At 39.9% G+C, this 27022-nt stretch overlaps 1 protein-coding gene across 1 annotated transcript; it reads right to left on the reverse strand.

Annotated features, from left to right (window-relative positions):
- Window positions 1-26612, reverse strand: LOC134817389 (zinc finger protein 394-like). The gene is made up of 13 exons (XM_063826528.1): window positions 26520-26612; window positions 26267-26350; window positions 25965-26070; window positions 25433-25591; window positions 16414-16553; window positions 13834-14004; window positions 13283-13393; window positions 11143-11226; window positions 9428-9527; window positions 5275-5426; window positions 1850-1996; window positions 1524-1616; window positions 1-57 (listed from the first exon to the last, which is right to left on the reverse strand). Exons 1-13 carry the CDS (start codon window positions 26610-26612, stop codon window positions 1-3), a joined length of 1497 nt encoding a protein of 498 aa, XP_063682598.1.
- Between the last annotated feature and the right edge of the window lie 410 nt (window positions 26613-27022).

The following is a 27022-nucleotide window of genomic DNA, read 5'->3' on the forward strand; positions in this document are numbered from 1 at the left end:
TCATACTGGCACGTGGAAACAGTAATCATAAAGGAGCAGCCACATGACCTGCCGCTCCTGAATGAATACTTGTTAATAATACAATTTAATTAAACAAAGATAATCAGAATAGGTTTGATGTATGACAATGTGCCGTGCGTAATCTTGGAATATCTCAGGGGAACTTTTTAACCAACCAAATCAAATAATTCAGAAAAATATGATGTAATTCCGAAGGTGGTGCGTTTGTAAGAGATTTGGATATGGTTTTAATAAAGTTCCCTCGAATACCAAGATTAGTATAATTTGAAACCTTCAAGCTTCAATATAATTGAATTCTAAAATATGCTAAATGATCAATAATGTAATATTTGGATGCAAACAATATAAGCTATCGGAAATCAAGATCTTATGAAATACGGTATATTATAATCATCGGTGTTCAGTTATTTTTAACTTTTACTTCTATACATAGGTACGATTTTAGTTTTCCACATAGATAAACGAAACATAATTTTAAGTAATATTTTCAAGAATATGCCAAATATTTTTATATTTTAACACAAAACAGCTATAGTAGTATTAATGAAAAGTTACCTTATCCCCCAATAAGACTTCATGCGCTGAAACGCGATGAAGAACACTACACTGATTAAGAGATCTTTAAAAAATTTGATTTGAAAATTATGAACGAATAATAATTCAAGCAATAGATATTTTGGTCCAAAAAAAAGATTTTTTACCCAAAATTAGAGAATTGCCGGATCAGTAGTTAAAATTTTGGGGGTAAAAGTAAAGGTTATAATGTTAGTAGAGAACAGCATGTAACACAATTTTAACATGATACTATACCACAGGATCAGACTAATTATCAAGCCAGAAATAAACATCAGGAGACATCATGACCCGATTCAATTACTTACCAATTATTCAACTAATGGTTTCTAATGATAATTACCAATTAGCTAAAACTTTCTACAGTAAATTATTACAATTATATCACAGCTCACCCCAGCATTATCATTGTGCCCTTTAAAATCAATGCATCGTGATTAACATAGCCTGAGCTAGAGCTATAAGACAATGATATTACATATCAAAATAAACTGCCGATATCATGGTCACATATATAGATGTAAGACCTGCAATAATCTCAGACAAAATGTCATATCACTAATAATAATGATGACAATATAATTCAAAACACCGTATTATAATATAAAATGTACAAGTGGAAAAAAACGTTTGTGCAGGTGGCAGTACAAACCGTGTCAAAAATATCATAACTCGTTACCCTGGGACATGATAGAGTCCGCCTTAAAAACTACCAAAGTATATGATTCATAATCTGCTACGATAACATGATTAACTTTATATCAATCACGTGAGTTACGAGCCCAAAATATACTCAAAATATTATGAATGTTCCATTCGTGTGACAGTGTGTGAAAATCTCCGAACGTTCCCTCGAAAAAAGCTCTCAATTTGCAGGCGAGCAAGCAAGGCCTGGAGCACTACGCGGAGCTGGTCAAGCCGTGACTCACAATCTCCATCCTGGACTCGGACTCAAGCTGAGGTGAACTCTTACCTTCGCCCTTGTTTGGGTGCCGTCTGATGAAGTGCGACTTGAGGCAGCCCTGAGGTGGGAAAATCCGTTAAAACTCTTCCGGAAATACTTTGTGATGGACGCGGCTATTATTACTTGTAGGCCAAAATACATTTGACTGTCAAGGTAAAAGAAAAAATTCAAAGGATGAAACCTTGTCTTTGAAAGTAGTAGAGTAAGAAATAAATTAATTATGAACCCTGAGTTAAGAGTTTTAGAGGTTAGAGCTTTAGAGGTGGCAAGGTTTAAAGTGATTATAAAAACCTTGCGTTTGAATGTCATGTCGCACTGTGGGCACTTGAAGGGTTTAGCGTTGCTGTGTATGACCATGTGAACCTTGAGGTTGCTGCTTGTGCTGCTCATCTTGCCGCACACTGGGCACTGGTACTTTCTCCCTGAACTGTGCATCACCTGAAATAGTGAGTTAGTTGGAGGGGGTTCTTCAATCATATCCTAAATGATACGATATTTTTTATAAGCAGGAGCTTTCAAAATATATGTTTAAATCGTCTGATCGGTTCTTCCTTGGGACATTAGGTAAAGTGGGAAATTGGTGAACTCAGCATTTCTTAAAGCTAACTGCGCTAAACAGGACATTTATTTTCCGGTCATATCGACAAGATAAATTGGAATTGGAATTAGAAGTCAGAACAGAATATATGATTTTTCAAGTATGAAGTTCAATTACAATTTAAATGGCTCAACATTACGAAAATCTTCGAACCAAATTACAGAATAAATACTAAGATACTGTTCAAGTAAATAATTGTTTAGCTTTATTTAATACTACCAACAATAACCGGCTAACTGTTTCACTTTATTCAGCCCCAAAAAAACAAAGCACCTACAAATAACTAATAAGTCCTAACACCTTCACATGGGTTGCCAAAATTAAATAGTACCAACGCAATCTTCATGATATTGATTACCTATTGAACATAAGATTGGATCTGTAACATTTTTCCGAATGAACATCCGCGCCTAAATACCGTTGAATTTAACCGAACATAAATACCGGCGCCATTACGTAACCCAGTTTAAACCAACGCCGGCACGTGCTGGAATCTTGTAATTTTCAAAAAATTGCAGAAATTCATGTGGCTGTGGTTTGTTACCTTAATGTACGTGAGTGGGTCTGTGGATTGTGTGCTAAACGATTCCTCCCACGTACTACTCAGAACCAGACAGGTGAAGTCTTAACCGTCACCCCACTTACCTCTTAACCTGCTCAATAAATCTCTAAATAGGTGTCCTGATTGCGCAATAAAACGGATCATGTAAGGGTACGTGCGCCAGGGTGGTAATACGTCCTTATTATCGTGGTTCATTGCATACCATTCTTCCACCGTTGGTAAAGTGACAAGGTGTATAAATCATAAATGTAAGTGCATTCCAGAGTTCATTACTACTACCAGCGATTGGGACACGGCCGGCCCATTAATGAAAACCCGAATGAGCCTCAAGGCAAGACATTAATAAGAATAACGTTAGCTGGTGTCCCCAACAATGTGATCCTAACCTACTCATCAAATTATAACGGCAAACTAGTGGCCACAGGAACTTTCATCTCCTCGACATACTCATGAATAATACATGGTCTGTGCCATGTTCTTATGAAATGGAGCGAAACACAGCTCACTACATTCAAAAGAGGGATAAATAATATGTTGACATGTCTAAGTGCCTGAGTTTCTAATGGAAAATAATTCCTCCGTCCCTCTATATAAATCTACCGCTATTACACGCCTAGCGTTATGATAATTAGATAGTGCTATTAGTGAATAGGCATGAGTAGCAGCCGAAAAATTGGCATAGCTCTGAAGCCAGTGCGTTTTCATTCAGTTCATGTTTCCAAGAAATTAGCTTCTGAAAAGATAGTCCGTTACATTCAATAAAAAATGGTTATTCTTTCATGAGTCAACCGGCAATCCAAGGCAAATGTATGAGGTGATCCACTGCACCAATTCACTGTTTTTGTAATTTAATTATTCAACCCGTGGTCAATTTATATGATCTAATGTTTGATCCATTGGCGCTAAAAGCATGCTCTAAATAGCGAAGATTTTTCCAATGCCGATTTTTCGGATATACTGTACAAATGAATTTTGAGCAAAAAGTTGGTGGATCACTGAGAGTGGTTGTGTATTGTATAAAATAGTGATAGAATGAGTCCCGACCTTCATCGCACGGCTTCTTTTGTGATTGGAGTCTGGTTCCTTTTTTAGCACTTTGCCACAAAAGGCCAAGTGTTAAAGTGTATCAATAACCAAAAGTCTGCGGAGTATGACCTTCATTAATAATATCGGCTTCTATCATTGTCATGCAACCGCTCAAATCTACACTTGGCATGCTGCCAGCTCAATTGTAAACTTGGCATGTTGCCACTTAAATTTTACAATAATTGGAATTCTGCCAACTCAGTCTTACAGTTACACAGGTCTGACAAGAACTGTTAAATATCATGATTACAAATTGAAATACTATCAATAGCAGCTTTAATGGACCTATCCCAAATTAGCTGGCTCACATGAAATACCACTGTAAATTGCGTAATAGAACTTGGCCTTAGAAATGCCTTGGTGGAGGCAAATCATTATTTTGATAAAATTTAGGTGCATGAGTAGCTCATTGAGCACCAATATTTAATAATAGTTATGAAATGACCTCCATCCAGACTCTCGTATCTGAGAATTTGTTTAGGTGAGTGAGGTGTGAGTGAGTGTGTGGGTGAGTGTGTGTATGAGTGTGCTCACTTTTTTATTGGCATGTTTTGGCGTGGCCGGGCAATTTACCTGAGCAATTTCACCCTTTATTTTGACTATCGTTAATTTACTCTATTGGTTTCTTACCATTAAAACATGTTTTAGTTTAAGTATTTAAGTAAAATGTGCGCAAAATTAGGGTTATTTTAGGTAATTGCCGTTATTAACTATAAATCCTCATTCGATTCGATCCAAATTTTCGCTAACAAGAGTTTCAAAAACGTCTGTCATCTATGAAAAAAAAATAATTATACTCAAAATTTGAGAAGAGCTGTCTATTTTATGGGCAACAAGGAGGGAAAAATGAGAAAAATACGTGTATGTTCAAACAAACACATTAGGTCCATTTAAATTTGAACCAATTTTAATTCTGCTTAAACACTAGTTTTAGTGGTACTTGGATACATTTTAATCAATAGGATCTCCATTGCAGCTTTTAGGCTGTAACCTTATTAGTTCAATGGAATAAACCTAGCATGCCTTGGTTGCAGCATCGCTTCACTTATTATAATAGGTGCATTTAGGGCCCGATGTAATTGCTATGATCAGTTTACTGGTCAACTGGTGTTTCGGTGTCCCTTATCTTGTTTACACTCGGTCACTTGTCAAGGCATGTAAGGTCATTCGGCGATATTTTCTTTGAAATAAAATGATGTATTTGTGTAACAATTTGAAAGTTTATTGATAAAAAAAAAGAGCGAGAATTTCATGTTTTAACAATATAATTATAAATCAAAAATGTAGTCAGTGCAAATCTAATATCCTCTGCAGTCTGCAGTCTGCAGATTGTATACATATGATTACTAGAAAGCTAGAAGAAGCATTTAGCAATACCTACAAATGAAACCATCTCACAACCAGTGAAAATAGAGAAATCTACACTCCGCAGACATTTTAACTACATAATATATTGCTTTTACTACTGACCTGAAGGTGCTGGATGTAGCTGGCCCTGGAGGAGTAAGTCTTGCCACACAGCTGACACAACCAGACTTGGCGTCTTGTGTGGACATTCTCGTGTACCGTCAACCCTGTCGGAGTCTTGAACGTCATCGGGCAGAACTTGCAGTTGTATTTACCTGAGTGTTTATCATAAAACAAAGTTGGTTGACGGCTCTTAGAACCAGATAGGTGTTTAATAATTGAGGTGAGGTATTTAGTAAGCAATGTGAAGTATTTGTCGGAGGATAGACTGTTTGTGAGTGAAGATTTGTTGAGTAAATTTGTTAATCTCAGTAACTGATCTCAGTAACTATCCATCACTACAGTCTGCTCGCCGATATCAACCTGCTATCGGAATTCCATCACAATTTTAAGCCACTTTTCCTTGTGCCATATCTCCACAGCCATTAAAGCAGTCAAATAATTCGTAAATTTACCAACCAGATGATTCAATAATACAATGATATATCGTTTCTAACAGTAAGCCGCCGGCGGCAGTTGCTCTCACGTGACATAGACGAAAGAGCACGTGATACAGATTCGGCCAGGAGATTGGAGAGCAGAACTGTAAAGAAAGCCGTGATTGGCAGGGGGTTGAGGATAAGTGCAGTAGACAGTGACCGCGTAAATCGGAGAGAAAAGTCATAACAGAAGGGGAAAGTGGGCACCTGTAGGTAACCTAGACTTGTTAAAACCGGGGGTGACACCTTGGCTCAAACCACCAGAGCCATGTAGGACCGGGTCTCAACATAGTGTTTCTAATGGTTCTCAGAAATAGGATCCTGCATTTAGGGTTTATGTTTATGATTCCAATTATTTTTTGTGTTAAAACGGTCCGGGTTAGACTTGATTATGGCCGCGACTATCATCTTATTCATCTAAGAACCACAATGCTACAATATAAATCCAGACTATTAACCAAAGAATGTACATAATGGATATAATGGTGGTATGATATGTATAATATCATTTAGTACATAAAAGCTTCAATTAATGATATTTCGTAAGTTGTATGTGATTCCTGGAATACCTATTTCAGAGAACCATAAGAACACCGCAAAAAATGAGAGAAATTTGGCAACCAACTTTCAGACATTCATAAACACTGTCTATACAGGAACCAATAAAAACCCAGGCTGCTAAGTAATAGTTGTATATTATAATATACATGTCGACCCAATTTTATTAACAGGCAGAGTGCAGACGCTCGAGGATGTAACTAGCAGCCTGCAGCATGCCTATATTACACCAACAACATGTCCACTGTCCAGATTAACACTCATGTATTGGTGCTGACCCCGTTAAGCTCCTGACACTTGCAGAGTTGGTGAGTTACAGATCTAGTTGGATATTCTGGTTGTGGTGCGATAATTGGGGTCGAGAACACTATCCAAACAATTCGCCATACTCTATCCAAACAATTCGCCATACCAGACAGATTTTCTGGCTGCCCTTTATTCTCGAACAACCATTCAATGTTTCGAATTTTCTGACCACCCAACTCATAAGGTGTTGTCAGTAAACAATAATGATTATTCAGCATTTTGATTATCCAGCAAGTTGATTATTCAGAATTAGCCGAATCCACGTCACGTGATGTACCTCTTTTCACGCGATTGGCACATCCTTATGGTATAAGGACTTAAGGAGCTCTCGTAATATCATGCCTTATGTTATGCTACATAATTTATGCGGACTACTTTTTTTGCGAGCGGCTGTCAAGTCAGTCAATCCGTCCATTGCTTGTTATTTGACACATCAGTGAGAGGAACTCTACAAACTATGACGTAAGTATGTGTGGAGGGGGAGGGGATGCCCGTACCAGGAATAATAATAAATTAGCCCACATTGAGCTGTCAACTTAAGAAGGATTTCTTGGAGGCAAGACTTTCAATTCCAAGTCAAGGGAAAAGTGACATGTGATTAGGTAATATTATGATAATATGTATTATATGTACTAGCAGGAACCCGTATAACCCTAAAATGGTGTCAAGACTCAAGAGACTAAAATAATTATTATCTATTTTAATTCGCGTTTTTGACACCACGTCTTGGGGGTCCAAATTTTGGGCTCCAAAATTCCTTTTCCTTAATTCCTTGGCCAATTTTTTATTTTTTCATGCAGATTTGGAGGTCATTAAAGTAATAGTCAACAAAATTCCAGTTGTAACGACCGAAATTTTGGCGGTCCGAAAATATGGCGAAATTTTCGGAAAACCGCCACATTTCGTACGTTATAAATATGTCTTGTAAGGTATATCTTTTACGGTTTTTGCGGAAAGTCGCGTTAAAGTTGATGCCGTGGTGTCAGTAAAATGGTACGGATAAACACATACATCCATATATAATATATCGTCTCGCTTTATATATAATAAGATTATGATACTTCGATATTAGGATACTACGACGATACTCGATAGTTTAATGAATGAACAGTAAATGGCTCTAATTAGCAGTGGCGCACGCCGCCGCCAGACATAACCACGCCCATAAATAGCGCTGCTCAAAATGCTACCAAAAATGTCGAGCTTTAATTTGACAGACTGTAATTAGTATACAAAACTGCAGGCTGCAAGTTGGTATTTAAAGTTAGCTGGAAGTCACTGTACTGAACATTCCTTTTAAACGTTTTGTTAGCCACGCTTGATCTACACTTTTGAAGTTGTGGGTATCGTTAAAGTTATATGGTCTACAACGCACTATGACTTCACTAAAATGTACCCTCAGAATATTCCAGATCTTTTGCCAGGTACCCTCCTCATTACTCACAATCACGGATTTCCCGATTATTCTACTGACTCGACCGGAGGATATTGCACAGAAGTCCTTATTAGCGCACGTGGGTATGATGACAAACACGAGAGGTCAGCTGCTTATCCACCTATCTATAATCCTCACCCTCAGCTCTCCCCCTAGAGACCAAAAATGAATGAAAGTTCAACCAGTTCCCGATGTCACGTACAGTAAGTGATCTAGTCTCTTGAAGTTTTCTAATAGAAAGTATGTTAGGTTGCCTCAAACATATTCTGATAAACTAGTGCAATATTTGACAAGTTTCTGTCTGCCGTGAGATTTGAGGTAGGATTTAGGAATAACGGCTTTTCAGAAGTTTCTAGGATGATTACTTTTTGAGGGAGTTTACATTTTAGATGGGTGTATTGAGTGCATTTTATACTTCTCGATCGCTAAGTTTTAGTGAGACACTCCCCTGACCCTGAGGGCATTAGTTGACACGCCCCGATTATGGAACGAGACTATTATTACCAGGCGACCAGCAGATATTTAACTTTTAGTGCCTCCTTAATTCCAGTTAAACATCCCCCGGTACTGGATATCTTTTGGGTAAAAGTAATTTAGTGTTCATCCCCCCGTACTGGATATCTTTTGGGTAAAAGCAATTTAGCGTTCATCAGAATATCTGGCATTTGTGGGTTCAATTCCCACTTACGTCTCACGCAAATATCCATTTGTAATCTTAATCCTTGTAATCTACTGCCTTTGCTGCCATTAATTCGGTATAAAATATAAACTCGATGTGATTTGTGACGTAAACATTTCTGAGAACTGGATAAAAGGGACGCTCGTGTTATTTATATTACGGTCCTGTCAGAAATAGGGCAAATCATTACGCTATCTAAATTGCTATGTCCAAGCGGAATGACAGCTCGGTCCCTTGATTTATATATCGCGCTTAATAACCAAATATTGAGTATAGATTGAGAGAGCAGTTGATCAGTTGCTCCGATGACCGATCACCGTCAGAAGATAGAAATATGTGGACAAACACTAAACGGCTACTGGCAGCTTGGCGTGTTACGAAATAAATTTAGTCAAATAAAATGCAACTAGTATAGGAGTTTATCATATAATTATAAAGAAGACAGATTAAATTTAGTCGTTTATGAAAATTTGTCCAACTCCTAGAATACGATGACTGAGTATGATGACTGCCAGAAGAAGAAATGACTGTTGATGAAATGTAGGGTATGTTGTAAAGATAAAGGGTAATATGTTGCATTTCCAGATTTTTCCAACACCAAATCATCGTCCTTGACCAACAACAAGAAACCCATGAAATGAATAAATGAAATTATTTAATATTTACTTATGTAAAGCAAACTTAAATTTGGGAACTTACCTTTCGGGTGAGTCTTTATATGCTCTTCATACTCTGACTCTCCGAAGAAGGTGATTTTACATCGGTGGCAGGTGTAGAATGTCTTACCAGACTGCTTAGCCTGGAATAAATCAAATAGTTAGAATCACGTTAAATTTTTAACTTAAGAATTGATGTCCAATTGAGCATGATTTTAATAAATTTATTATTCGTTTAAAATATTGCTGCTTCCACTTGTGAACCGTTTTTGTCTGTATAGTATGGGGTCTGTATGTAGTTAATTCATATGAGCAGCAACTCGTATGAGGACAGGTCTCCAGCTAGTGGCTAGTTCACGAACAGTTTAACTTTTAAGTTCCACTAAGTAGAACAATTTAAGTTCCGACACACTTACTCACTTCTTCACTTAGAATGATACGTTTGTAACACTCTGTAGTATGTTATGTCTAAGTAAAATTTATGTAGTTAATATTGTGCATACGCTTAAATCCACAATAATATAATGTAGGGGAGCCATCAGCATTTGATAGTTAAGTAGCAATTATACCAAAAACTCAAAGAGATCTAACATGATTAGAAAATTATTTATCTCATTATAAGGGCTGGGTCAGAACTTGTTCTGCACTCCACAGAAAAATCTTTATTAGCTGAGACGTTAATAATCACTGCCTTAAAATAGAATTTTGATCAAATTTTCGTAACGCATTAAGTCCAGACGGCAGACTTGTAAACTAGAACTCCCTGCTGGTTACCAACTTCGTTCGAATTAACAACACGATCTTTTTGCTTCCTTTCTGTGCCTGCAGTCTTCAAATGGTTTAGCAATTAAACAGTTTTAAGCGGGTATACGTTTTACCAACAGTCTAGAAATAACATAATTCCTAATACACGTTGTGGGGTGCAATAAACGCACGATATTAAATTGTAGACAGTTTCTAGACGCGAAATGGCAATGTGCCCAGTACCCACGCTATGTACCCACCCTGGCATTTACCAAGGTTGGAGTAGGTAGTAATGAGTAATGCTGAAGCATTGTCAATGAACATTGAACAGTGTTGATGATAATGATGATGTAGAAGGCTTCCTCGCGACATCGCTGGGTTGACATACGATTATATTCTGATAAATCAGTGTCATCTGGATCAGGGGAAGGAAGCGCTCAATGTGTAAGCTCAAATATGGATCTCTGTATGAACAATTTCGGTATCGACTGAGTGAGAAAATAAGATAATATCTACGATTTGTGCGTGCGGGCCAAAGGCATTGTCTATTTGTCTAGGCTTTAAATTCTGCAGGGATATAACTCATCTTGAAAATGGTGTATCATATACAATACAATATCGTTAATAAGTCAGAACTAGGCGATCAGTTGATGGCAACGTTGTAATTTGTTGTGACGAACGAACGTCGAACATATTATCATATTAAAATAATATACAGGCTCGCGATGATCTGCTGAAATGGAATTTCTGTCGAACAAGAAAGTGTTTAATTTATTGTGCCTTAACACCAAGCTGCTCTTCTTATACAAGATGTCAATTGCTTGGCCAACTAGCCACACAGCAAGGTTTATCAAGGATTTTACCTGGCTGTTAAATTCGCAATGTCCACCTGATTAGTGATATGTAAATTGTATCAATAAAGTAAAAGTAGTAACCACCGTACGCTATCAATACATTATGTGCAAAACATTTCCATGTGTTTGAATATTTCTAAAATACGTTGCAGGCTCTTACCAAAGAAGAGTCCATGAAGCAGTTCTTGGTGCCACTCTCCAGATGCCCGTTCAGCAGGCTGCGGTCTGTCAGGCCTGAGAAACCCTGCGAACAGTTTTGTTACATAATCATCAACGTGAAAGACGTGGAACAGGTTCCTATGTTTCCTGTATTAATCAATTCCAAGGACTGTTGAGTGTTGATGTGAAAACTTATGTGACAAAATTTACCTTTCGTGCCCCTATTTTGAAGAACCATACCTCGATTAGAACATATAATGTTACTTTATCATAATACCTATGTCGATAAACTAGTTATTTTGCCAGCAAAGAGCAATGGAGTTAGAACTATTTTTTGGTAACGAAATTAACAATTTTTCGACATGTTTAGATGTTATAATTGTGGCCAATGTTAACATGTTAACAATCTTCAACACATTCAAGTCATAAAATAATGATAGACTATTCGGCATTCCTTGCCAGGCTGTCCTAAACATCCCTCATACATATTTCTTAAATGTGTGACAGAATTTATCTGGTGGCACCATTTAACAAAAAATGTCGTTGAATATGTAGATATTAGTCATATGGAACCATTCTGTCAACTAGACTTCCTAAAATTTGGTCAAACACGGCTTCAAAGGGTATATGTTAACTGACAAGGTTTAAATTTCACTGCCGGGCGCCGGCCGAATTCGAGTGATATCTTATCATCTGATAAATATATCGTTACGTAACAAAGTTTGCCTAGAAGATGATAAGATAATCCGAACAATAATAGGGGTTTATATGGTTTCATAGTGTAGCTAAGTTTACTTCACCGTGCCATTTAATAATATTGCACGAATATCCTTAACTCCAAATGAACATGTCCATAACTGCTCTTTAAAACGTCAGCACGCCTATGGTATAAAGTTTATATTAAAGATTAACTTTAGAGCAACCGCTATATTTGATGGGTCGATTTCAGTGACTGGAATTATAACGGTAAAGACCGATCTCGCTATTTCCCAGAAACTTGAGATATTTCCCAGTAAATATAAAATTCCGTTTAAAGTGCCCACTAGACTATGAGATAGTCTAGATAGAGCTTCGAACATGATCAAAATCAGCATAAACATAATATAATTTAATGTAATATATGTGGTGACGTTAGATTATAGAACTTGGCAAGGGTATGAGGCAATCATGGTTTTGACAAGAGAACAGACAGGTAATCAAAAAGCTGACACCTAAAATACGACTTCAGATAGACCAACATTTCCCATGACCCCTACTCTTGTACTACTAGACACTAAATTAGATACGGACATCAAGTTCAACAAGCATATTATATCTATATTGTATATAATCCCTATAAATCTGTGTGTGCGTGTGTAATTTACAAATGGTTTAATCAAGAAAACGGTAAGAGATATGCGACAGGTTTTTTACACCAAGTCGTTTAATTACTGGCTGATACGTGTAGGGCGCTCAGAATTAAATTTACTTTAATGCGGCCGGTTTGGAATTTGGACTGAGCGAGTTCATGCTTTTGCACCGTTTTAACTTTTGTACCGTTTATACTTTTGCACTTCAACTGTGATATTGAAGTCCCGGCCGTAGGCACGGGTAACAGTAGTATATATATATATTATGATAACCATTTTGATAACTAGAATCTAGCTGAGCAAAAAATGAATTTTCCAGGGTTTTTACGGGTGAGATTCAGCTATGTAAGGCACCAAACGCAAACACAATATAATCATTAATTATGTACTTTATCGGACATAATTGTCACGGACCAAATTTTTCATGAACATAATTATTCACGCTCATGACAGCCCAAAAATGTCCAAAAATTGTGAAAATTGTTGGTGATATTTTAATAAGTGTTTTACTTTTTTTCTGAACTCTAGAATGTGACCGAGGAGTGATTATATTTGTCCTAGTCTACTAATAAGCTAATATAGTAATCGGCTACACACATATCTACGCACATGTAGGGACACACACACTAAAATTAATGGAAATGATTACAAGACTTATTCACGGACCTTAATGCCACAGACATTATTTTCACAAACTGAATTATTCACGCTAAGGTCTTCAGTGTAAAAGTAATGTCCGTGATAATTATGACTGATAAGGTAAGTACAATTTGTGAGAAAATATCTAGTTACCTCGGAGGAAAGATCGTATTTGAGCGGAGAAAGGGAGAAGAGGGGAGAGGGAGATTCCACAGAGAACAGGGTGTTAGTCTCACCCAGTAAAACAGGGGATTTCTTGTAACTCTAAGGGAAGTAAGAGTAAGTTATTAGGGGGATCAGTTGTAACGTTAATGATATACAAAGTGTGACGTACAGTAGTAGTTCAGTGTGTTGGTAAAGTAAAGATTAAAAATAGAAACAACAACACGAGTTTGCAACTTTCTATCTTGTGCCATTAAACTATTTAATCCTTTCAAAAAAAGGATGCTTCTCTGCAAAACTAATTTATTCCTTATGGAGCAGTTATCTCGATATGGATATTTATTTATTCAAAGGAGGTTCCTGTACCTGAGCAGAGGGTAGACACTAAATGTACCTGGGACCTATGTTTCCAAAACCATTGTTAAAAGCCTGCACATAAAAAACATGCAACCACGTACCATGAAAGATTTAACGTTTTTATGTTCATGTTAAAGGAATCCCCATGTTAATAGGACCAACTCCTCGCAGCAAAGCAATTTTACCTCGAAAGCAGTTGACTTCTTGTCGAAGATGTCCGTGACACAGGGAGGCAATAAACTGTTGTCAATGACGTTGGAGATATTTTTCTGAGCGTTGGGTTTGTTCAAACCAGCCAATGGTAGGAAGGAGGGTCGAGTGAACGAGGGCAAGGTGTCGTTAAGCGATTTCAGAGCCTGAAACAAGATCATTAGTTAATAATCTTCACAATGGGTTACAGTATAACGTATTTAAACAACATAAGCTGAAATACCACCCTACAAATTCTCGTACTTTCAGCCTGCAGGTACTTTAATTAGTAACCACAATTCCACTTCCAGCCTGCTGGTACTTTCAGCCTGTAGGTACTTTAATTAGTAACCACAATTCCACTTCCAGCCTTCTGGTACTGTAACCAGTAACCCCCCTTCCAGCCTTCTGGTACTTTCAGCCGGCAGGTACTTTAATTAGTAACCACAATACCCCTTCCAGCCTTCTGGTACTTTCAGCCTGCAGGTACTTTAATTAGTAACCACAAATCCACTTCCAGCCTTCTGGTACTGTAACCAGTAACCCCCCCTTCCAGCCTTCTGGTACTTTCAGCCTGCAGGTACTTTAATTAGTAACCACAATTCCACTTCCAGCCTGCTGGTACTTTCAGCCTGTAGGTACTTTAATTAGTAACCACAATTCCACTTCCAGCCTTCTGGTACTGTAACCAGTAACCCCCCTTCCAGCCTTCTGGTACTTTCAGCCGGCAGGTACTTTAATTAGTAACCACAATTCCCCTTCCAGCCTTCTGGTACTTTCAGCCTGCAGGTACTTTAATTAGTAACCACAATTCCACTTCCAGCCTTCTGGTACTTTCAGCCTGCAGGTACTTTAATTAGTAACCACAATTCCACTTCCAGCCTTCTGGTACTTTCAGCCTGCAGATACTTTAATTAGTAACCACAAATCCACTTCCAGCCTTCTGGTACTTTCAGCCTGTAGGTACTTTAATTAGTAACCACAATTCCACTTCCAGCCTGCTGGTACTGTAACCAGTAACCCCCCTTCCAGCCTTCTGGTACTTTCAGCCTGCAGGTACTTTAATTAGTAACCACAATTCCACTTCCAGCCTGCTGGTACTTTCAGCCTGCAGGTACTTTAATTAGTAACCACAATTCCACTTCAAGCCTGCTGGTACTTTCAGCCTGTAGGTACTTTAATTAGTAACCACAATTCCACTTCCAGCCTTCTGGTACTGTAACCAGTAACCCCCCTTCCAGCCTTCTGGTACTTTCAGCCGGCAGGTACTTTAATTAGTAACCACAATTCCCCTTCCAGCCTTCTGGTACTTTCAGCCTGTAGGTACTTTAATTAGTAACCACAATTCCACTTCCAGCCTTCTGGTACTTTCAGCCTGCAGGTACTTTAATTAGTAACCACAATTCCACTTCCAGCCTTCTGGTACTTTCAGCCTGCAGATACTTTAATTAGTAACCACAAATCCACTTCCAGCCTTCTGGTACTTTCAGCCTGCAGGTACTTTAATTAGTAACCACAATTCCACTTCCAGCATGCAGGTACTTTAATTAGTAACCACAATACCCCTTCCAGCCTTCTGGTACTTTCAGCCTGCAGGTACTTTAATTAGTAACCACAATTCCCGACAATCACACCACAGTAACTAATTGGGGAGTGTCGCCGCGATATGTCCTGGAGTTGCATAACATACAGTCAAAACATGAATATTATATTGATCACTAAGTAATATTCGATCATTTAAACTAAAAGCCCTTTTAGCATCGGCTGCTGATTGATATTAAAGAGATGCCTTCCTATATTCTTATATAACTTCCTAACCCGATCCTGGAATTGTCGGCTGTCGAGCCGTTTATGAGGTTCATTTTAAATATGTGGAATACCCATTTTAAGAGAGCAACAGGATGACCTATTACAGTATAATAACAATCTTCATTATTAACACCGCTATCAATTTGCGATCGGTTCGACTAAAAGTATAACCACACGATGGGTATTTCAGAGCTTTAAGACGGAAAGCTTTCCGTCAACTTTGACACAGTTACGTACTACAAGTTTTTAAATTTTTTATAAGATGCTATGTTTCAATAGTTCGGCATACACCAGATGATTTTTCAAAAGGAATAGTTGCATTGTCAGCCCATATTTGGTTAGTGTAATATATACATTATGCTAAAATCCTAGCATAAAATCTTTGTGCCAAAAAACATAAAGTTATGTTATATTAGAGACTATATGTTAGTAATGAGGAATGCTCGCTTGATTGTGGAGCCGAGTCAGGGTTGAATAATTCAGCTGCAGCTAATTATAATTTCCCCGATCCAGATAGCTCTGCAGACTCTAATATAATGAACGAATATAATACTACAAGTTGCTCTATCATTGCATGCAGATAGTTACTGGAAGAATTATTGAACACTATTGTTTCGCCCAGACAGTACCGCAAATTTCTTCCATCCACCAAATTTTGGAGGACCTGCACAGACTACATTTAAATATTTTAAAAATAATTTAAATACAAATTAATTTTTTTAATTGATACTTGAAGCTGAAATGTAGATATCTAATTAAAAACTTACGTTGAGAACTTCTCCATGCGTCATCCTGTAGTTGGACGGTGGGTTAAACCCCAGGAGTTTGTTCCCCTCCGGTTCTAAATCGTGCAGGCTCTTCAACGACGAAGCGAAACACTTGTCTTCCTCCTTTATTTGGTCAATATCTGATGAAAAAGGAGAACATGTTAAAATAATTATGATGTATATTTATGTATGATAATTATTTGTATTGCCAGGAAGGGTAAAATTAGTACCTGAAAATTTACATTTTCTATATTAAAAAGTGTCCCGGATCTCAAAGTTGTAGTTAATATTCACTGTCTACTTATAACTTTTTCCAGAGAATTGATTTTGGAACTTGCACGGCTCTTTAAACTAATCAGCATATTCTAGAGGCAGCCTTTTAAAATGCCAATATAGTTTTACAGCAGGAATCATTTTTATTCCTTGAACGTGCCCCCAGAATGATTGCCATTTATTACCGAAATCCAAGTTATACTCCAAACAAGATTACTTGGGATGATGTATGATATTTAACTGAATCAACCATTTTATTAATGATCTTCATGATTGCCCATTTAATATGCCGATTTGGTCAAATTACGAACATTTTGGAGCATACCTTGTGGCATAATTAGGAAAAATATATATATGAATATCTACATATTGTTTGATGAATCTCATCAAACAGGCAAGTTTGATCGAACTATGCGTTTTCAAACTCTGCGACCAACACTAATCGATCCCTAGTTCAAAATACGAAATTTACATCCAGCCGATCCCAAAATAATTTTCCTAAATGTGTTTAGCATGATCCTGCTACAGAAGTTTCTGTAAGAACAGAAACCAAAACCAATCAAATCTCCCTATTTGACCAAGGATCATAATCAAGATAACCCAAAATATGAGAAATTTACTAAATAGTTTTTAGGAAGATTACCTAACTTTAAAGAGATGATATCAAGATTCAAACAAGAAGTAGGCCCACGTTTGTGGAGGAGGGACGCAAAGTTTCATCCAATGCCTGACATTTAAAATTCTGAACAAAGAGCTGGATAAGTACTGAGTATCTGAATACAGTTGACAATGATTTTACTATTTATAATAGAGGGCTGAGCTACACCCCAGTGAAAGGCAAAACAACTATATGCTACCACCTTGTGTTGGCCAACCAGGTCCAGCTTTACGATTTTTCAATAATTTCAGCGTGCCATGCATAAAATAACATTTATCAGTCACGTCATTTTCAGTCACATACTTATTAGTCACGTGATCAGCTATTTCACCATAACTCACACTGCAATGGCATCTCAGCATCTGTGTAAGTGTTCCACTGCCCCCCCCCCCCCACCCCAATCCGTGGCAGAAAGGTGTACATTATAGAACTGTGACAATGCACTCCGGGGAGGAGAGAGAGTACCTTGCTCACAGTGCTTCCATCTACAAATATTAGCTGTCCCCTCAACCTGTCATATCTCTACCTCACTGAGATGAATTTTCCGTCAGCCAATCAAATCTGGTCCAGCGGCCAGGAGGACCAATCAGCATGCTGGCCCGGGCACACGTGATCAGCAAGCTTTTTGTGGGCACATAATATAGGTGTCATGTGGGTCGGGGAATTCCTAATAATATATCTTGCGGCTTACCCTCTCAAGCGTCTCTCTGGGCGGAGAGCTGATTGATAAACGGGTAAATTAATAAGGTTGTTGGCATTTTGATGAGCTTTACAACTTGTAAGCAATCCAAGTGAACACTGTGCATCCTCTGGTTGTCATTATATTTATGGATTCTGTATCGTATCATGGGTATCAATATTCATGATATACATTCAATAAAAGGCGTTCATCTTCGTGATTTCTAGCTCACGTATTCTTGAACAAACATGACATAGCCAAGAATCTGTACATTCTCCTAATACAGACATAATATGTTAGATAGGAAGACAGTTCCTCAAATGTAGGCATTGATCGAATGACATAATGCTTTGATATCATTCCACTGACAAACAGAGACAATTTAATATAGTTTAATATATAGCACAATCATACAGGGAAGTAAGGGGATCATACCGAAATTCTAGTTGTCAATGCAAACTACATGGTAATACAATTAATATGCTGCATAACAATCTGTATCCATTGTTATGGCGGTGTTAAAGCAGTCGAAGCTATCACAGGCAATATGTTCCAAGGATTAAGAGCTGAAAGTAGCGGATCTACACTTCTGTACAGTAGACTATAATCCAGGATACTGTATGTCATGTGTATGTATAATCTCATTATGTAGCTTTCGGGATGGTTCATATATTACATTTTAAATCCTCCTCACCCTCCTTACACCATGTTATATTAGATAGCTTTTGTGTAGAAATCACAAGCTTTTCCAAACCTTCTCATCCCCAGTCCCCCCCCCCCGCCCTATAGTATGTAAAAGACAAGCTTGTCTCTTAGCTTGTCTTTTACATACTATAGTCCACAAGTCTCTCTAAGAAATCTTGATTGGTCGAATGCTAGATGATCCTTGGTTGACTACATCTTAAACTTTGATAGATAAAATGAGTATAAGGACACGTTCATTTGAGTTTGAGGATATTGGTAAATAGGGGGGGGTGTCATGTCCGTCTATGTCCGCCTATGTCCTGTCCTTTTTGGATTCTATGAGACAACGGACGTGTTTTTTGGGACATTGGCGGACACGGACGGACATTGGCGGACTCGGACGGACATTGGCGGACTCGGACGGACATTGGCGGACTCGGACGGACATTGGCGGACCCGGACGGACATTGGCGGACTTGGATGGACATTGGTGGACATTAGCGGACATTGGTGGACATTAGCGGACAAACATTTTGAGGACTGAAGAGTACTGAAGAGTACTGAAGAGTACTGAGGAGGATGGCTGAGGAGGATGGCTGAGGAGGATGACTGAGGAGGATGACTGAGGAGGATGACTGAGGAGGATGACTGAGAGGGAGGAGAAGGATCAGGAAGACCCAGGAGGAGGAGGAGGACCCAGAAGGAGGACCTAGGAGGAGGAGGAGGAGAACTGAGGAGGATGACTGAGGAGGAGGAGGACTGAGGAGGACTGAGAAGGAGGAGGACTGAGGAGGATGGCTGAGGAGGATGGCTGAGGAGGATGACTGAGAGGGAGGAGGAGGAGGAAGAGAAGGAAGAGGACTGAGGAGGAGAAGGACTGAGGAGGAGAAGGAGGACCCAGGAGGAGGAGGACCCAGGAGGAGGAGGACCCAGGAGGAGGACCCAGGAAAAGGCCCCAGGAGGAGGAGGAGGACTGGGGAGGAGGAGAACTGTTGAGGACTGATGAGGAGGACTGAGGACGAGGAGGAAGAGTAGGAGGAGGACTGAGGAGGGGAGGAGGAAGAGGACTGGGGAGGATCAGGAAGACCCAGGAGGACCCAGGAGGAGGAGGAGGAGGAGGACCCAGGAGGACTGAGGAGGACTGAGGAGGAGGACTGACGATGACTGAGAAGGAGGAGGACTGAGGAGTACTGAGGAGGATGGCTGAGGAGGATGGCTGGGGAGGATGGCTGAGGAGGAGGACTGAGGAGGATGACTGAGAGGGAGGAGGAGGAGGACTCAGGAGGAGGACTCAGAAGGAAGAGGAGGAGGACTCAGGAGGAGGACTCAGGAGGAGGACTTAGTAGAAATGAGAAGGAGGACTGAGGAGAACTGACATGAGGAGGAGGAGGAGGAGGAGGACTGAATAGGAGGAGGAGAAGGAGGGGGACTGGGAGAGGACTGGGGAGGAGGAGGACTGAGGAGTACTGAGGAGGATGGCTGAGGAGGATGGCTGGGGAGGATGGCTGAGGAGGATGACTGAGGAGGATGACTGAGAGGGAGGAGGAGGAGGACTCAGGAGGAGGACTCAGAAGGAAGAGGAGGAGGACTCAGGAGGAGGACTCAGGAGGAGGACTTAGGAGAAATGAGAAGGAGGACTGAGGAGAACTGAGGAGGAGGAGGAGGAGGAGGACTGGATAGGAGGAGGAGAAGGAGGGGGACTGGGAGAGGACTGGGGAGGAGGAGGACTGATGAGAAGGATGAGGAGGAGGACCCAGGAGGAGGAGGACTGAGGACCGAGGAGGAAGAGGAGGATGAAGAGGAGGAGGAGGATCCAGGAGGAGGAGGACTGAGGAGGAGGACTGAGGAGGACTGAGGAGGACTGAGGAGGACTGAGGAGGACTGAGGAGGATGGCTGAGGAGGATGACTGAGAGGAAAGAGGAGGAGGAGGAGGAGGACTGAGGAGGACTGAGAAGGAGGAGGAGGAGGAGGAGGACTAAATAGGAGGAGGAGGAGAGGGACTGGGGGAGGACTGAGGAGGAGGATGGAGGACTGAGGAGAAGGATGAGGAAGAGGACATAGGAGGACTGAGGACTGAGGAGGAAGAGGAGGAGGATGAAGAGGAGGAGGAGGACCCAGGAGGAGGACTGGGGAGGAGGACTCAGGAGGAGGAGGAGGACTGGGGAGGAGGAGGACTGTTGAGGACTGATGAGGAGGACTGAGGACGAGGAGTATGAGGAGGACTGATGAGAAGGATGAGGAGGAGGACCCAGGAGGAGGAGGACTGAGGACCGAGGAGGAAGAGGAGGAGGATGAAGAGGAGGAGGAGGACCCAGGAGGAGGAGGACTGAGGAGGAGGACTGAGGAGGATGGCTGAGGAGGATGACTGAGAGGAAAGAGGAGGAGGAGGAGGAGGACTGAGGAGGACTGAGAAGGAGGAGGAGGAGGAGGAGGAGGACTGAATAGGAGGATGAGGAGGGGGACTGGGGGAGGACTGAGGAGGAGGATGGAGGACTGAGGAGAAGGATGAGGAGGAGGACATAGGAGGACTGAGGACTGAGGAGGAAGAGGAGGAGGATGAAGAGGAGGAGGACCCAGGAGGAGGACTCAGGAGGAGGAGGAGGACTGGGGAGGAGGAGGACTGTTGAGGACTGATGAGGAGGACTGAGGACGAGGAGTATCATAAGGAGGACTGATGAGAAGGATGAGGAGGAGGACCCAGGAGGAGGAGGACTGAGGACCGAGGAGGAAGAGGAGGAGGATGAAGAGGAGGAGGACTTGGAGGAGGACTGAGGAGGAGGACTGAGGAGGACTGAGGAGGATGACTGAGGAGGATGGCTGAGGAGGATGACTGAGAGGGAAGAGGAGGAGGAGGAGGAGGACTGAGGAGGACTGGGAAGGAGAAGGAGGAGGAGGAGGAGGACTGAATAGGAGGAGGAGGAGGGGGACTGGGGGAGGACTGAGGAGGAGGATGGAGGACTGAGGAGGAAGAGAAGGAGGATGAAGAGGAGGAGGAGGACCCAGGAGGAGGACCCAGGAGGAGGACTCAGGAGGAGGAGGAGGACTGGGGAGGAGGAGGACTGTTGAGGACTGATGAGGAGGACTGAGGACGAGGAGTAGGAGGAGGACTGATGAGAAGGATGAGGAGGAGGACCCAGGAGGAGGAGGACTGAGGAGGAAGAGGAGGAGGATGAAGAGGAGGAGGAGGACCCAGGAGGAGGAGGACTGAGGAGGAGGACTGAGGAGGACTGAGGAGGACTGAGGAGGATGGCTGAGGAGGATGACTGAGAGGAAAGAGGAGGAGGAGGAGGAGGACTGAGAAGGAGGAGGAGGAGGACTGAATAGGAGGAGGAGGAGGGGGACTGGGGGAGGACTGAGGAGGAGGATGGAGGACTGAGGAGAAGGATGAGGAGGAGGACTGAGGACTGAGGAGGAAGAGGAGGAGGATGAAGAGGAGGAGGAGGACCCAGGAGGAGGACCCAGGAGGAGGACTCAGGAGGAGGAGGAGGACTGTTGAGGACTGATGAGGAGGACTGAGGACGAGGAGTAGGAGGAGGACTGAGGAGGGGAGGAGGAAGAGGACTGAGGAAGATCAGGAAGACCCAGGGGGAGGAGGAGGAAGAGTAGGAGGAGGAAGCATCTAAATGTTATTTCCATTTTTTTCCGTTTTTGTCCATTTTTGTCCGTTTTTGTCCGCTCTATTTTTGTCCGTTTTGAAAATATAGGGTACCGAACGGACAAAAAACATGATCCCCCCTATAACAGCAAAAATTGAACATTTTATTTAGCAATTTAGGTGTCCATTAATGTCCGCCTATGTCCGCATATGTCCGTCTATGTCCGCCTATGTCCGCCTATGTCCGTCTATGTCCGCCTATGTCCGCCTATGTCCGCCTATGTCCTGTCCTTTTTGGATTCTATGAGACAAGCGGACATAGACGGACGTGACACCCCCCCCTAAATATAAGTGACGCTATTAAAAGGCACAGTGTAGTTGACTTTGTCACACTATGAAATTACTTAAACCCTTGATGGTTAGGATAATCGTCTCATCCTCTAGGCTAACTTTGTCACATAACGATATCTTAATCAAGTGATAAGATATCGCTTAAATACGGCCGGCACGGAAATGGTTACATTGTCACACTATAAACATGTGACGGAGTAAATATGGACCCCTTGCTGCCGTTTTTGACCAAATTTTTGATTGTCCAGTTGATTGGATGGGTACATATGACCATTACCTACATATTTGACGACTTTTTTCGTTAGATGGTGCATTCAGGTTTACTCTGTCACACATTAAAGAAAATATGTGATGAATGTTTAGGGCACCCTGATAAGCAATGTTGAGTAGTGTAAGTTTATTTGATGGCCTGGAAGTGCTGGAAATTGTTATTATATCATATAGTCGTAAGGAATTTAAACACAGAAGGCACAAACAAGTTTACTTTGTCACATAATCTTGATGATATCTGTGAAATTGAACAAATAATGATATACCAGCTTAAACCCCTTATATTATACGTACCATGGATCAAACAACACTGCTAGTACCATGCACCAGTCACATAAATCATTATCAGGTGGTAATATGATAATAGTGTCACAATTAAACTACCGCTACATGGTCAAAAATAGGGTAATTTCGTCACAAAAAATTATTATAACTTTGTTAGCTCCTTGCTGGCAAAATAACTAGTTTATCGAAATTTTTTTGATGATAAAGTTACATAGTAATCTAATAGAGGTATAGTTCTTCAAAATAAGGGCAAGACATGTTTACTTTGTCACATCAGTTATTATAAGAGTTAGGTAATCGTCATCAGATTAAAAGATATTTTTCGTAGTTTGGATCGATTAATACTTTAATATACCTGTAATAAATCCTATGCCAAATATAACACATTATCTTGATACTGTTGGGGCAGGGAAAGTTAATTTTGTCACATTTTCAATGTCTTTGACAAATTAATCTAAATTTTTAAAATTGAGCTCTTATGTTCTGGACAATATTCTTCCAATCGTTTCTGAAAGAATGTTGAATTCTAATAGAGTTATAGATCTTCAAAATAGGGGCAAGACATGTTTACTTTGTCACATCAGTTATTATAAGAGTTAGGTAATCGTCATCACATAAACATATATTTTTTTTGTAGTTTGGATTGATTTATATAGGTAATAAAGCAGCCTATGCTAATTTTTACACACTATCTTGAAATTGTTGGGGCATGAAAAGTTAATTTTGTCACATTTTTAGTGATTTTGACAAATTTAACCTAAAATTGTTAAACTTAAGCTCTGATGTTCCGGACAATATTCTAATAGAGGTATAGAATATAGATCTTCAAAATAGGGGCAAGACATGTTTACTTTGTCACATCAGTTATTATAAGAGTTATTATAAGAGACAATTTCATTCTATAATCATTGTTTTTAATCTATTTACGATTTCGTATAATTTTTTGTGACAATGTAAACATCAACTGATCTTAACTTGCATCAACTATATTGTCATCATATACAATTTTCCCGCCTTTCAAACCAAAATCAGATATAAATAATTCGCTCAAAATTTTAAATTTCATATATTGTGACAGAATTAACCTCATTTCCCAATAACCGAGTGCCTGTATTAGCTAATTATTCAAAACAACATATTTTAGGGCTATGATCGGTAGAGCAACCATCAAATAATGAGTTGAAAGGGTTTTTAGGACACCTCACAGTAGAATAGAGGTATGGTATCATGAGTGTGACAAAGTTACCCACATATTGCCTTGTAACCGTTCGATCCGTGCCCATTAACCAATGTTGTATCATAATTGTTAGATTGACCTAATTTACTATATTTCAGACCAAGGAATGATAATTAGACAACTGCAGTTAACTAAGTCACACAAAATGTGACATTTGAAACATTATGGTGCCTAACAACAATAGATTTTCTTTCTGAGCGGTGCATATGGGAGTATGGGTTACGTGGCTAATGTTCAGAACTTCTGAACGTGCTAGGTTAATAGATGTCAAAATTAAGCCACTATCGTCAAAAACGCTATTATTTTTGTTTACCAATATCCTCAAACTCAAATGAACGTGTCCATAAAGTAGTTTGTCAAGGTAAAAAACTTTAAACGTCATTTTATAACCACAATCTCCTGATCATTTGAGAAGCGGCTCAGCCGTTAATCTGTATTCTAAACAGTAAACTACGATGATGCAATCGTTTACGCTTTTTGAGGAATGGGTGTTATTTTGAGCAAAGGGATTCAAACTTAGAGTTAAATCAAATCGTTTTAGAGTTTGGAAAATTGGGAGGAATTCTGAGCAAAGGGATTTAAACTAAAAGGTCGAGACCATTATTTACTCGACGTTACATCATCTGAAATGCATTGAAACGGTTACCTGCGTGAATACCGTTTAAATGACCAAGTAAACTAATCGTATAGCGATGAGGTGGGGGAAGTTAATTTTATCCGTGAGAAATACTCTGCAATTTAGAAAAACAATTTAGTTTTACGACACCTCTTCAGTCTTCACCGTTTCTCGGAGACTTTTATCTCTTCAAACATTTTTCATAAATATCACTATGAAAACCACAGGGAAAAACCACTGAAAACCCATATATCCAATGTTCATATTTCACAGTCATTAGAAAATTAGCATAGATAGGAGTATATCCACAAAACATTAAACAAGTTGAACTACTAAAAATAACAAGTATCAATTCTAATTTAAAATGTACCTTTCTCATCTTTCTCAGTTTGTTCAGCAAAGCTCTCCTTTCTGTCGGACTCCAACATTCGGCTGATGTCAAACGAACAGGGGGATTTGGAGCATGACGGCACATCCTGGCCACCCTGGACAAAAACTTTGCATAATTTAGGAGAATCTTCTAAAAATACTAAGAGAGGTAGCTTTGTGAAACTATAATCATGAGATGTATTCTTGAGTTGCAGGATTCTTACCTTAGAATCACGGTCAGGACAAGTTTTAACATAAAGGACAGTATTTGGGAGCAAATTTAGCATGATCTGGCCCTGAGCCATTAGACCTTAAAGAATTGATATGCATATTGAAATTCAATCGATTTGGATAAAAAGAGGCTGAGATGAAGTCATCACTAAGATTTACTATCATACGGTGGTTTTTTAACCATAAATAGACATTCTACTGCCGAGTTTTATGGCTAGAAGACATTAACAATCAGATGTGAACCTTGTTGGAGGAGGTTGATTGAGGGGAGCTGTGGCCCGAGCAAGCGTCACTTTTGTTACCCATACTTTCAGAGTCGTTCATTAGCACAGCCTTGCTTGGTGAGCTGCTTAGCTTGGAGTACACGTCTTTACACACCGTAGATAGGACACAGACCTTCTTAAGAATCTGAAGAATTGTCGTAATGTTATAGACTTTAAGATTGGGATCGGATAGTGTTGGATAAGGTTTGTTTTCGGGTTAAAATATGGTGCACAAAGTTTTGATGCTGGATGGTGGGAATCGTACAAAAACAAAATGCACAGTAAAAATTCTGTAAGAATCAGTAAACTGGAATGAAGAAGTAAAAGAAAATGAAACTAACGTTTGAGGAGATAGTCGTGTGGATGCTATCCTTCAAAGAGAGTTTTAACTCTTCGCCCATTGTGTTGATAACCTCCGCAAACGTCTAAAAAGATAGTAGTATAGTAGTGGCCCAATATCTGGTACATTGAGACGCAAACTAAGTAGCAAGTAATATAACCACGACTAACGAAGAAAATGTATATAATACTGATTTATTATGAAGCAAAAAGGTTTGTTCTAAAGTGGTTATTTCAGCACCACCACCTCCCCACCTGTATGAGAATGTCACTGGTACTGGACCAGGAGAACACCATATCGTTGTTATCGTCGCAAGATACTATGGTCTGTGTCGATATCTCCGTCATCTTATGCATTCCTTGATATTATCAACAATTTTATTGAGAGTCAAACCCGGCAAAAAATAAAATAAATTAACTTGTGAGAGCAGGATTAAGAAAATATTCTCATTCAGGACAAACAATTGACGCCCGCACAACAAAATTAATTCAGAGTTTAAGGCAAGACTGCGAAATTAATTTACACATGCAGATTGTGATACAATACATTTGCGTGTATTATTAATCAAGAACTAGAGACAGTACTATGTGCCTCTGCTGAAAACAAAGGTGAAAAACCTCACAATACCTCCAAGAAAACGTGGCAGTATCCAAGTAGCCCGACATGATGTGATCCCGAACAGCTGTGTTAGGGTTAGGGTAGGGTTAGGGTTAGGGTTAAGGTTAAGGTTAACCGTAACCTTAACTCTAACCCTAAC

Source organism: Bolinopsis microptera, chromosome 6, assembly GCF_026151205.1.
Source record: "Bolinopsis microptera isolate Bmic1 chromosome 6, MBARI_Bmic_1.0, whole genome shotgun sequence".
Classification (NCBI taxonomy): Eukaryota; Metazoa; Ctenophora; class Tentaculata; order Lobata; family Bolinopsidae; genus Bolinopsis; species Bolinopsis microptera.

Coding starts and splice junctions, on each gene's coding strand:
- LOC134817389 (XM_063826528.1), bottom strand. CDS start 26,612: ATGACGGAGATATCGACACAGACCATAGTATCTTGCGACGATAACAAC. Junction 26,351..26,519: donor CCAGTGACATTCTCATACAG/GTGGGGAGGTGG, acceptor CTATCTTTTTAG/ACGTTTGCGGAGGTTATCAA. Junction 5,427..9,427: donor TATAAAGACTCACCCGAAAG/GTAAGTTCCCAA, acceptor ATAAACACTCAG/GTAAATACAACTGCAAGTTC.